General features: G+C 33.3%; 1 protein-coding gene across 8 annotated transcripts; it reads right to left on the bottom strand.

The window, feature by feature from the left end:
* Window positions 1–500: 500 nt before the first annotated feature.
* LOC113866018 (beta-galactosidase) lies at window positions 501–12,111 on the bottom strand. Of its 8 annotated transcripts, none has more exons than XM_027500897.1 (17): window positions 11,823–12,111; window positions 11,176–11,415; window positions 10,791–10,937; window positions 10,325–10,403; window positions 9,674–9,857; window positions 6,257–6,322; window positions 5,684–5,920; window positions 5,010–5,216; window positions 4,596–4,899; window positions 4,281–4,440; window positions 4,055–4,163; window positions 3,817–3,952; window positions 3,677–3,732; window positions 3,300–3,599; window positions 3,081–3,203; window positions 1,758–2,447; window positions 501–1,141 (listed from the first exon to the last, which is right to left on the bottom strand). In XM_027500897.1, exons 1-17 carry the CDS (start codon window positions 11,971–11,973, stop codon window positions 968–970), a joined length of 3,363 nt encoding a protein of 1,120 aa, XP_027356698.1. In that variant the 5' UTR covers window positions 11,974–12,111; the 3' UTR covers window positions 501–967. The 8 variants fall into 8 exon arrangements, with proteins under 8 accessions (XP_027356698.1, XP_027356697.1, XP_027356700.1 ...); XM_027500896.1 differs by having other exon boundaries at window positions 11,176–11,418; window positions 11,796–11,989; XM_027500899.1 differs by having other exon boundaries at window positions 573–1,141; window positions 11,176–11,332; window positions 11,823–11,989.
* Window positions 12,112–13,451: the final 1,340 nt, after the last annotated feature.

Consider the following 13,451-nt stretch of genomic DNA (forward strand, 5'->3'; position numbering starts at 1 on the left):
AATATTACTCTACTGGTATATTTTTTTTTTCTTCATTTTTTTAGTCAGAACAGTTTTTGGTGGCATTAGAAAAGAGTGTGTGTGTTCTATGTTGATGTAATTTACCTGGTTGGTGTCAATAGAATTGACATACTCTGGGTGGGATGGGCTTATTACATTCGACGTAAACTTTGCTATTTAAATTAAAAGGTTAACTATAGAATAAAATTGACAATTAATCAATTTAAAAATAATACCACGCAATGTTTATATATTATAACCTGCCACAATATTTTACTATCTCAAAACACATAACGAAAGTATCAAGTAAAATGCATCTCAACAATCTCTCAACTCCAAGTATCATTTTAGTAGACCCATTATATCAAGGGATTTTGGAAGCTTCTAAAAGAAAAAAATGCCAATAAAAATCTAATTAGCTAAGTTGATCTTTTTCTATTAAGTTCAAATTTTTTATCCAAATAAATGAGTTACAACTATTAAAATTAGAGTAATTATACCCAATGTAACACCATTGTCCTGCTCTTTTCAAGCAGACTTAGTTTTCTTGAGAATGAAATTCAATAATATCTGCAAGCTAAACACAATTTCACTATTATCACCCAAACAAACTCAAAGGAGCCTGAACAAAATTCAACCAGAGGGAAAGTCTCGAACAACCCACTCCTTTAATTTTCTTTCATTCCATTATGTCATTAATCTCCAAACAACAATAAAACTATACATTACAGTTACAACACATTATCCAACAGTACGAAATGGGTCATATATTTTTGATGGAACAAATGTGTATCAACATTATTCATCTTCCACGTTGTATCAAGGTGCTAACTGAAAAGATTGCACGAGAATGCTTCTTTACATCAATAGCTTTGTAAGTTTATTTATTGTCCTTCATTAACATACTGGTATTTGGTCTTCTGATACATGATGTTTATTATTGAATAAAGCCATGTGATTCAAGAAATCAGGAATTTTGAAGCTGGGATTTGTAGATGTCATAACCAGAAGTGCCCGGAGTTACTGGACACAACCTAATAGAGAATGAGTACGGCAAAGCAGGAATCAAATATTGGTCGTGGACGCATGGGGACCAACTATCATCTCCACCCAATCCCATGTGCTTGTGATCTAGATGAATCTGCAATACCATAAAAATCAAAGATGAGAAATTGCATAATAATAATTTCTATGAAACTTGAGATAATATATAAAAAAAATGGCCATATTTCCAGCTAATAAATTGCATGTCACTATAGCAGGTAATATTCAAATCTCTTAATTGTTCATGAATAAATTTGTATGAAGAAATTCATGTCACAAAGAACAGAATTCAAACACTATGCAATCAAGTACAGCACAAACTGGATGAATCTACATTACATGTCAGCACTTCTACAAACATTTTTGGGAAATATTAAACTTTGCCACCCATTATTTGGGCCCAAATGCAGTTTCGGCACCATCTTTAAATAATACTTTCTTTGGTCTTTTTTTTAAGGCACCTCTAACTAAATTACACAAACCAACAAAAGTAGTTAGTTCAGTTTCTTGATTTTTAAAAAATTATTATAACATAACAATTTTACTCATATATATAATTTACTCTCATTTAATACCATTGAACCTAACCCCACTATCAACACTTACCCTTCTTAGTTTTAATTTAGGTTCCCACCAATTTCATTTATTAAGGGCGAAGGGAAAAATATAATAAATGCTTCCTATGCAGAAATATTCGTTCAAGTCATAAATACCTCAATGCTATCTCCTTCAACGAGTTCTTCATTGTGTGTGGCCCGGTCAAGTTCAGAAGTGCTATAGTAGCTTGCACTCATTTGCATGGGTGGAGAGCTACCATACTTAGAAGCATATACTCCAAAACCATTTTTGTTTCTGAATGTTGCCCATCTAACATCTGCCCTACCTGAACTTTCCCCAGGAACAATATAAGGAACATGCAACTCTCCAACATTATGATCATAGACTGCAACCTGGGCAGCAGCTTTTCGATCTGGATAACACTCAAATTGCCCTCTTCCATACCAAGTTACTTGATCCAACGATTTTTCCACATTTAACACAATTCCCATGCGTGGCAAAGGAGGAAGATCAGGGTTTGGTTTCACATTGCATTCCATAATGACATCCCCAGAAGCATAAATTGTATATGTCATTTGAGTTGTGAATAAAACCTTTGACTTGACTTGGTTAGAGAGAGAACCCTCCCCGCCCTCAGTAACACCATTAAAAACAACCGATATTCTAACCATGTTCTCTGTCATTTTTTGCACCAAACAGCTCTCAGTAATAAAGTGGAGGCTGTCCATTCCAGCAGCTTTCCACCTGGACAAATAACTGCTCACTCCTCCTCCTTTGTCATTATCAGTAGGAGCTCGCCAGAAACATGGGAGTATGCCCTTTTCCATAACATTGACTCCTTTAACCTAGCATTTATCAGCATAATATTAATACCAATGTTTTGTCAAGAGTCAAAATAGCTGTAAAGTCATAAAAATTTGAAAATTATAATTTTGCTCTTCAAACATTTCAAAACTGACGTATTTGTTTCTGATTGAGAAAAAGAAATTATGAAAAAAGAAACTAAGTACACCATGAGAGAGGGTAATGTATGCTCAGGACCGTGAAAATGAAAACAGAAATTGAACAAATGAAGACCAAAGGAACAAACAAAAAACAAATTGTTTAGTGCATGTTGTATTTATAGTAAATATATCTCAGAAACTTTAGTTTTTGACCGAATCCACTAGTGTCATGTGTTTCATGTAGCTGACCTAACCAAGTCAGATAAGGATTGAGTATTGTTGTTATGTTGTATTTATTGTGATGGAAGATTCAACCGTACTATTATTTCAGAACTCAGATACAAAAAACCATTATTCAAGGCATTCTTCACTGTATAACATGGAGCTGGGTTTTACCATTTTAAGAAAACAGACATTGTAAGTCCAGTGTTTTATATCTAAATAAACTATAATTGTTTTAATTTTGAACTAGACAAAAATACCAACTTAATCAAACATTTGATATGCTGTAATAAATTCAAAGTTCGGATTTACCTTCCAGCTTTCAACTAAACCCGTTTTAGTGTTAAATGTTATGTCCCAAATATCTTGCTGGCTGACTTTGATTGTATCGCCTTGTGTTTCAGCTACTAGAGTGCCACCACTAATATTGATAGCCTGAATACAATAATAATTCATAAAATACAAAAATTCCTAACTAAGCAACATTGGCCTAAGCCTCGGTTCTAAATAAGTCAATGTTAAAAAGATTACATGAGGAACAATGTCTCTCCTGGCAGGCAGTTGAACTTGAGCAGATGAAACAATATGACCAGCTTCAACCCAGCGTGTGGAATTCAAAAGCTTCACAGCTATAGTCAGGAATATTTCTTCTTCTTCTGATGAAGCCCATAGAGAATACCATGGACCTGATTGCCAATCAACAGCATAACTGCTCTGGGGCTTTATTGGGGCAAGACTCAAAATACCAGATCCAAGGTTGTATCCATCTGCAGAAATGTACCAGCTGAACTCTAATCCTTCTGTTGTTTGGAAAAAATGGGTATTTTTTATCTGCAAAATAAAGATTAAAATAAATTATCAGGTAAAATTTGACTAAAGAAAACACAAAATCCAGATAAATTGAGTACCTCCAATTTCCCCTCATTTAAAGTCACCTTGATTGGCTGGTATAAGTACTTAACCTCTGAAACAAAAAGCACAGCCATGACTTAGTAATGTAAACTGATGAAGAATGCATTGAATGCCTAGAAATTCAATATCAGTTTACCATGTAAAACGGGATGAGGAGTTCGATCAGGAAACATGAGGCCATTCAAACAGAAATTCAAGTCATTGGGAATATCCCCAAATTCACCTCCATATGCCCAATGCTTTGTACCATCTGCATGAACTTTCAACAGGGCCTACATGCAGGCAAAGTACAAAATTGAGAGATCAGAGAATATGGACAACATAAAGCAATGTTGATCATTAGTCGATGGTTATGGTATTCAAAGACCACTCACCTGATCAACCCAATCCCAAATAAAGCCTCCTTGGAGTCCAAATGTCGTGTCAATTGCTTCCCAATATATATGTAGATTCCCATTACTATTCCCCATTGCATGTGAATACCTGCCATTTGGATCGGACATCACACAAATAAATAATCATATAGTTATCTATCACTGAAAACAACAGAGAACAATGAAAATCATGTTATGTTGTTCATGTAATGTTCGGAAACTATACTCGCAAAGAATCAAAGGACGTGTTTCATTAGGATCATTGGCAATTTTCACCATGTCCCAAACACGCATATACATGGGGCACACAATATCAGTGCATGGAGTCCTGGATCCACCTCCTTCATAATGTAACACTCGCGATGGGTCTCTTCCTCGAATCCAACCTGATGCATAAACAAAATGAATAGACAAACAAAAAAAGAAATAATATTAATAAGAAAATTTTCAAATAAACTGAAATGGAAGAGTCAAGAAATAAGTTGCTTCACATATGCATAGGCCAATAATCAGGGTAAATGAACCCAAGTGTAGTACGTACCAGCTAGAGCAAAATGATTAGATCCAAATCCAGATTCATTCCCTAAAGACCAGGAAATAATGCATGTATGATTTTTATCTCTCTCAACCATGCCTATCACACGGTCCAGCATTGCAGTTGCCCAAGTTGGTTCCATAGTAGGGTGCTTGAGATGCATAGAATAATCAAAACCATGTGTCTCAATATTGGCTTCATCTATCATGTACATGCCAAACAAATCACAAAGCTCGTACCAACGTGGATGTTGGGGATAATGGCTGTTCCTCACAGCATTAATATTGTTTTGCTTCATTAAAACCAAATCCTATAATCACAGCAATTATTAGTGTCTGAAAAGGCAAAACATCTATCATTTGACTATCATAAAAAGACGAACTAGCAATCTTATTAAAGGGGAAAAAAGACAAGCAGTACCTTGATCATGCAGGATTCTATGTTTGCCTTTCCCACTTGTGGATGATGTTCATGCCTGTTTACACCTCTTATTACAACTGCATGTCCGTTAACAAGCAGCTGTTTGTGGGCTGTAGATACTTTTCTAAATCCTACTGGGCATGATTCACACTCAACAACACGACCAGCTTGATCTTTCAGGACAACAACTAGGGTATAGAGGTATGGCTGTGAGAAATGCAAACAAAACAAAAAGACACATGAAAACCAAATAGGTGACAGAGTAATTCTAGGCCAAGACAGTTAAAAAAAAATGGTCATATGAAGCCTTACGAAAATCCGAATATATCAATAAACTTCTAATCACATAACATAAACGATAAATCATCATCAAAACAAAGGTCTTGAACCTCCATATGAGTTTAAGGAACTCTATTGAAAAACTTGATCTGCCTATTACTCCCTGGCTATGTAACAAAATATGTCGTAGGTGCAATAAAGCATCGGAAGTAGGTAACATGACAAGAAACTCAGGAGACCTATGCAGGATTCCTGTCCTAGATTTAGTACAGAACAAAATTACTCAATAACTACTTCAACATTATTTCTCAATTTGTAATGCAATAATTGGTTTGCTAATCTATGAATAAAATCCACCCAAACACATGAGAAAAAGAATGATTGAAAGTCCTCACTTGCTCTGCAGACCAAAGCTTTGGTGATTGCAGTTTCCCCACAAGCACATAACCATGAAACCCTAATGGTGCACTTGATGGTTGGAGCTTTATGTCAGCTACATTTGATGAAAGGAGATCAGGATTCCCATCAGAGGTGTACCAGCTTCCAGAATCAAATAAAGAAGCTTCAATAATGTAGTTTGTAAGAACACTATCCTTGGCTGTCTCTCGTAAGTTATCTATTTTTACTTCAACCTGGATTATACATGCATAGGATTGATAATATATCCCAAATAACAATAATATTTGAAAACAAATTGTAATGTTTTATAACATCAATGACACAGCAGGGCAATTGTGGTAGAATAAAGCCAACACAGGTAAAATTTATTGTGAAAATATAGTGAAGGTCATTTTGTTCTTAAATTTGGGCAATTCCACTCTTTTTACAGGATCATACAAACAGAACATAGACTTACAAAAATTGGATTTAGGTAGAATCTTCCACAAGCAAGACTGGTCAGAGACACTATATATATATATATGACATGAAAAATAATGAGCACAATTTCACAAAATATTTATGCTTACCAGTATCTCTGCATAAGAAAAATCTTCAGCAAGGTTTGATTTGAAAAAATAGTCAGTAACAAATACCTACATACCAAATATTTCGAAAGATATTAGTATCAATCAAGAAAAAAAATAATCAAATGGCTGAAAATTTGAACATTCTATATTCAAAACAAAAATTAAATAACTTGAAAATAAAAAAGAAACTCAGATATTATTCTTTCTTGATTTTTCAGTGTACAACCATGGGCATCAAATTGAGCTCAATTACAATAAAAATAGAATGAGGAATAAATCAAACCAAATCTGTACAAGAAAGGAAATAAGAAATAAGCAGATTTAACACCATAAAACACTCCCCCTCAAGCTGGTTAATGAATATATATCATTCCTTGCAATAAGATCTCGAAATTGTTCTGTGAGTAGTCCCTTAATTAGGACATCAACCAACTATAATCTAGAAGGAACATTGCTATATCTTTACGGCCACTATCTAATTTTTTCTTAAAGAAATGCTGGTCTATTTCTCTCTGTTTCTTTCTATCATGTTGAACCAGATTAGAGTATGCTGATGATGGATTTATTGTCACAAGAGCCTTACAGGGGCATCACACTATATTCTAAGGCCATCAAGTATTATTTTCATCCATAACAACTCAAAAATCCCTCGGGCCATAGATCAGAACTCTGCATCTGCACTTGACCGCACCATCACATTTTGTTTCTTACTTCTCCATGTCACAAAGTTTTCGCCTAAGAACATGCAATATCCTAAAAGTGGATCTCCTACCAACAATCAAGCCAGCATTGCAACACTTGTAATGATAGCTTGCCTCCTCTCTTAAACATCAATCCCCTCCTTGGGTTACCTTTCTAATATTGAAGGATCCTAGTAACAGGCTGCAAGTGTCTCTCTTGGGGGTTGTGCATAAATTGATTGACCACATTAACAACATAGGCTATGTTTGGTAGTGTGAGCTAAGTAAATGTGCTTTCTTACAAGCCTCCAATATCAAGCTTTGTCTATTTGTTGGACTTTCTTCCTCACTTCTAATATGATGATTTTGTTCATTGGGATTTCCCATAACTTTGCGTCCCAACTTGTGAGTCTCCTTGGGGAGGCCAAGGACATACTTTCTCTGTGGTATGAAGAAGTCCTACCTTGAGTAAGCAACTTCAATTCTCAAAATGTTTTACATCCAACTACTTTCTTGTTCTTTGGCCTTTTAACAATTTTCCGGATCCCATTCTTTTCCAAGGCACCCCTCAGACCGATCTTCCCCCATAGAGCATAACAACTCTTTTCAGAGAAAAAGACATCATCTCTTTGTTCATGATTCAAATCTAGTTATCACCCTTTAAGGACTCATGTAAAAAAGTGAGAATCTAGACAGAATTAATAACTAAAAGAAAACTTTAGTGCTGCATATAGAGATGTTCATCGTGAACACAAGACCCTTTTCCTTTCCTCAAGGCAATGGGTAAATCATCAGAACACTTATCAGATGGGACTACCAATGACTCAGTTACTAGTATTAGACAATTAAGGTTGGTGTTGGACTAGGTTGGGTTTCTATCATCTTTGGTACACCAATATTGGAGCAGGTGCAGGTTCTTCTACAGTTGGACTAACTAATGCAGGTTTCTCCCGAGTAGTGCTTGATGAAGATTCAAAGTCCTGCATAGATAAAGAGACAAAAGGGTGACAAAAGGATTCAAACTCAAATTCACTCTCAGCTTCCAAAAATTTCTCCCGTTGAAGCTGAGGACCAGAGTAGAAGGATTCAGTTTCATGAAAGGTGACATCTATAGAACACAAATGAATTAAAGGATGATAACATTTGTACCCCTTTTTGTCTTGCAAGTACCCAATAAAGATGCACTTAAGTACACTGGGATCTAATTTTCCATGATGTTAACTGTGGGTATGAACAAAGGCTGTACACCCAAACACACAACACTTGAGATTATTAATACATGGAACTAAAAGACCGAAAGATGACATGACATGAACAAGACTGACTCCATTAAGAACACAAGTGGAAACCAGTTTATTAAATATGCCGCTGCTAAGACTGCTTCTCTCCAATAAGATTAAGGAATGGACATCTGAAAGAGCACAGACAGCTTCTAAAAGGTGGTGGTTTTTCCTTTCTATAACACCATTGGGTTGTGGAGTATCAACACATGTTAGCACAGGAATCAGACCATTCTTTTTAAAAACCTCAAATAGTTTGATTCATGCATTCTCTCCCATTATTGGAGTGGTAACCATTCTACAACATCAATTTTATTCTTAAAACATTCATGTCACACAAGCAATCATAAAATAAAAGAAATAAACAACTTTGCACAAGAAATATTAGAAATATAAACAGGTCTCCACATATCAAAATGGACAAAATCAAATGGCTCAACATTTTTATTATTACTACTAGGGAAAAGTCCACTTTACTCCTCTTCTATGTTTGCTCATGTGCAATTTAAACCCTGACATTTGAAAATGTGCAATGCGACACTTTATAGTTACCAAAATGTTCAAAAAAGCCCTTCCATTAATGTGACGTTCAAATTCACTGTTAACATGCATATGCTTCTCACGTGGCTAAATTATTGGGCAAATAAGCCACTCTTTATCCTCTTAGTGCGTGCTCTTATCATTTCTCACAGATCTCACTCTGGCAATCTCCTTCCAAAATTTCTTGCTCCTGTTTTCCTTCAAGTTTCAACTTTTCAGAATCCTTATCTGTCTCCGTTTTCATTTTCTCTCTTTTTTTATTTATTTTTAAATTTATATACAGAATATGATCGCTGCAATGTCTCTGTTCTCTGTAAAAAATAACTACACAAAAAAAAATTGGCATTGTGTATTAGAGGAGGCATAGGAGGTTGTCGACAGGAATATTAGAAGCTTCTAGAAGGAAAGAGAGTGATTGCTGTAGTATGCTTGCGGTTTTTGTGAGTCCCTATGCTGGAACCAGTGGAAGATTTTCGAGGTTGTTGACTTTGGTTTTGAGGTATGTGACGAGGGTATGGGTTTCACCGTTGGAGCTCTTGTCCTTCTTTGTATGTGAACTGCTCTATGGTGCTTTTGCATCACAGGGAATGCAGTTTGTGATAACTATAAGGTGTCATGTTGTATACTTTCAAATGTTAGGGTCTAAATTGCACATGAGCAAACATACAAGGGGGTAAAGTGAACTTTTCTTAGTACTATGATAAGTTTGTATGGTGACGATTTGTTAACTGACAAGTACCACAATGAAAGGACTTGATTGCCTCTCTTGTAAACATGAACCTCAACATTATTTTATGTAACATTAATGGTTTCCTGTTCAACCTTTTATAATATGCACTAATGTATTTCAAAAAGGAATGCTTCTCATAAATGAGACAAAGCAATAGTAGGTGAAGGGAATTTAGAGAAAAGGAAACCTCTGGCTTTGCCAAAAGAAGAACATCACGGTGGATGCCAGATAACCGCCACTGGTCCTGGTCTTCAAGGTAAGAACCATCACTCCATCTAAATACTTGAACAGCTAAAACATTCTTACAGTCCGAACCACATGGATGACAAAAATCAGTGATTTCAAACTCTGCAGGTAGTCTGCTGTCTTGGCTGTCCTTGCAAAACAGAAAGAGAGTTAATTAATGTCAAAGCTTATTTCACATTATCTTTGTTCTTCATAGATATTATGTAAAAAGCCACTTCAGGACATCCACCAAAATAAACAGATATAAGCCCTTTCCTTTTAGCATGACCATAACCAGATGTTCCCCCACTGCTTTGTTTGGCCTGGGACTTGCACCTAAAGTGCCAAGATGGTAAATGAACATCTGACAATTAGACAGCATATTTTCGTCATTGCTGAAGACTGCAGTAACCAATTTATCATCTATTTCACAGCATGTCTCCTCCTAATCTTGCATTGCCTTTTAACATTTTCTCATTTATTTTCTTTATGTCCCCCTCACATTATATTTACTTGAGTTGAAAATACAGAAGCAACATATTAAGCAGCAAGTATGTAGCTATGTTTATGAGTGTGCGATGTGCACACCAGAGAGCAAGAGAGGAAGAGATACCTATATCCTATAGGATGTCCATTTATCCATGCACAGAAGGCAGAATCAACTGCTTCAAAATGCAACAAAATTCTTCTACCTATCAACAGCCAATAATATTCCAAAGAGGTAAGTGTTTTAAACTAAAAAATTAGCTGACAAAAAAGAAAATACCGATAAGTAGCCCAGAAAAACAAAGGGAAAAGACACCAGATACATTTGGAAGAGTTGCACTATCAAGATCTACCAATCCTTGGTACAATTCCTCAAAATATTAACAGTCAACAATAATAATTACAATTTAAAGAAAATATATTTTCCACCACATTCATTGTATAATGCATTGTAATTACATTTGAAGTACAATGCACTATAGAAACAGAACTGAATGAAAACAATGGAATGTAAACACAAAATTCCTCCATAGCATATGTTTATCCACAGAAGGAAAAAGTTTAACATTGTAAAGAAATTGAATAAGTCATACCCTCCCATTCTTTAGGAATGTCGAAATACACTCTGTAGCAGCCAGTAGGATTTTCCACAGGAACAAAAGGAGGATCTAGAGGAAATGGATATTGCACGTTTGTATATATAGGACAGTCAAATCCATGCAACTGCCAATTTGAGGGAACTGTCCAATTTTGAGGAAAGTAATTCAACAATGACAAAAACATTAGCACTTACGAGTTATGAGAACTGAGAAAAGAAATCAATTCAAATAGAAAACAAACCACAGCAGTACACTACAACAACAAACTCTATATCAAAGCCAATATTAGAGAACATGGTGAATAAATTAAAGCAAACATAGTTAGGAGTTTTCTTGCTGACGTAACATATGCAGGAAGAGAGTAATACACCACACTTACCGGGCAAAGTTTTCCACTCTGAATCGTGAAATTCACTTTCATAAAAATTAGACGGGACATTGTCGGGATTGTCAGCAAGGAAAAATTTCCAATATCCAGACAAGGACTTAACAAAAGGCAAGTTTTTGACCCAAAATGCAGCACAATCAAGAGATCCCTGAACAGCATCATCATTCCAAACAGCAGATTGGGAAACCAAAAAATCCACTTTGTTGCGTTGATACCAATATTTAAGAGATCCTACCCACATCACAAAATTTGTCATTATTAAAAAAAAAGAGAACAAATTCAAAGAAATACACAAATTCATTTTACAAATTTTACACAGTAATCATCTATCTCAAAAACCACAGTCACTTATTGGGACTTGCACAGTAATCATCTATCCACACTTCATTTTCTTAAGTCATTTCATTGAATTGACATGTTCAACCATTTCCATCTACCAAGCGCCCCCACCCCGCAAGAAAAAAATAAAATCAAAAGGGTCGTATTCTAGCAAAGAGACCCTTAAAAAATGAATTTTTAAAATAGAATCCAACAATCAAATCAACCCAAAACGTGAAATGAATCGCATTTTGTCAAACTGCATTAGAATCCCAGTAAAAGTAAAAGCTTATTTGATGCAAAAAGCATGGGAATGAGACCTTCAACGGAATCATGGGAATGCAAAGTAACATGAGGGTCTCTTTTCCTCCACTTGATGAAAGAAGGATCCTCCCAAACCCTGTAACCATTCCGTGTAGTAAGATGATGTGGCCCAACAACCAAAGAAGAAGAAGAGGAAGAAGCCATCATCACATAAACAAAGGAAAGATTAGTAGATCGGTCGAAGGTTGAAGTGCATATTGTTGTTATATCAGTCAATGGAGAGTGTAAACGACCTATTTATTAATGTTTATCTCATATTTCTATTGTTCTACATTTTTCACGTGTGTAAATGTTCACCTTGCAATTAATCAATATATCATTATACTTGGCATGCTATGGTCCTTGATTGATAACGCTTCACTCACTTTAGTTTTTATTTTATGCTCCTTTTCTCTTTTGAAAAATCATGTTAATGAATATTCTTAAAAATAAATAATTTTTTTAGAAAGTATTATCAATATCACAAATTCACAATTTTTAATGTATCTTTAGTATTTTTTTATAAAATATTTTATTTATTAATTCTTTAAATAACACTCTTAAGAGACTTGTTAACAAAGTTTAAAAAAATCCAATTTAAACAAATTAAAAATAAAAGTACCTTTTTTAAATAAAGTTTTAAAATTTAAACTATGAAAACTAATTAAAATAAATTCTACCATTAAAGATAAAAAAAATTAAAGAAAAAAAAAAAGACTAACTTGTACTTATGTCTAAACAAAAAATTATAGTTATGCAAGTCTAACTTATAATTAATGTTAAATTAGTTTTAAAAAATTAGATGTATGTTAAACTAATTTTATTTATCACAGTGTTTTAAATTTACTTTCTAAAATGTATTTTTCAATTATCTAAAGTCATATTTTGCATAAAAAAATTATATCATATCCTCATTAATTAGATTTTAGCACTATATTTTATAAATAACATTTTTTTATATTTTACAAAACTTTATGATTAATATTTTTTATTAACCTTAATTTTTATAATTAAGTTTAAATATTTAAAATAATAATTTTTAAAATATATTTCTTATATTAAAGTATAAAAATATAATAAATATTTTTAATTAATTACTATTATTTTTTTATATTTAATTTATTTTTTAAAATATTATAATATAATATTTTTATTATTATTAATATCTATTTTAATATGTTTTAATTTAAAGTTTCATCATCGACTCTATTTATTAAAAATAAATTAAAAAAATAATAAATATTTTATAAAAACCTTTTATAAAGTATAATAATTAATAAATATTACTTTTTTTAAATGCACTAATTTAATGCAGTGGTCTAGTACAACAAATTAGTTGTTCCTTAAAAACTAAACTTGCAAATGTATTAAAAACTAATTTTTTTAAAAAAATAAATTTAAAATTAAATTAAACAAAAATTAGATTTAAAACTAACTTAATATAAAATATTAAATTTAAAACTGGTTTCAACTAAAGTCATATTTAAAATTAGTTTTAAACCAAATATAAAATTTACAACTAATTTTAAACTGATTAAAAAATAAAATAAAATAATTTAAAATTCAATCAATATAATTAATTTGAATAGTAGATAAATGATGCAAAATAGAAAATATAAATTTAATTTTAATACTAGAGTATAAAA

Source organism: Abrus precatorius, unplaced genomic scaffold (assembly GCF_003935025.1).
Source record: "Abrus precatorius isolate BTA unplaced genomic scaffold, Abrus_2018 Scaffold4, whole genome shotgun sequence".
NCBI lineage: Eukaryota > Viridiplantae > Streptophyta > Magnoliopsida > Fabales > Fabaceae > Abrus > Abrus precatorius.

Bases quoted from the DNA above. Each gene is read 5' to 3' on its own strand.
- LOC113866018 (XM_027500896.1), bottom strand. From the start codon at position 11,973: ATGATGGCTTCTTCCTCTTCTTCTTCTTTGGTTGTTGGGCCACATCAT. The intron at 4,900-5,009 runs GTACTGCTTGTC...CTGTGATTATAG, and splicing joins TAGAATCCTGCATGATCAAG to GATTTGGTTTTAATGAAGCA. The intron at 1,142-1,757 runs GTATTTATGACT...ATGGTATTGCAG, and splicing joins TTGAAGGAGATAGCATTGAG to ATTCATCTAGATCACAAGCA.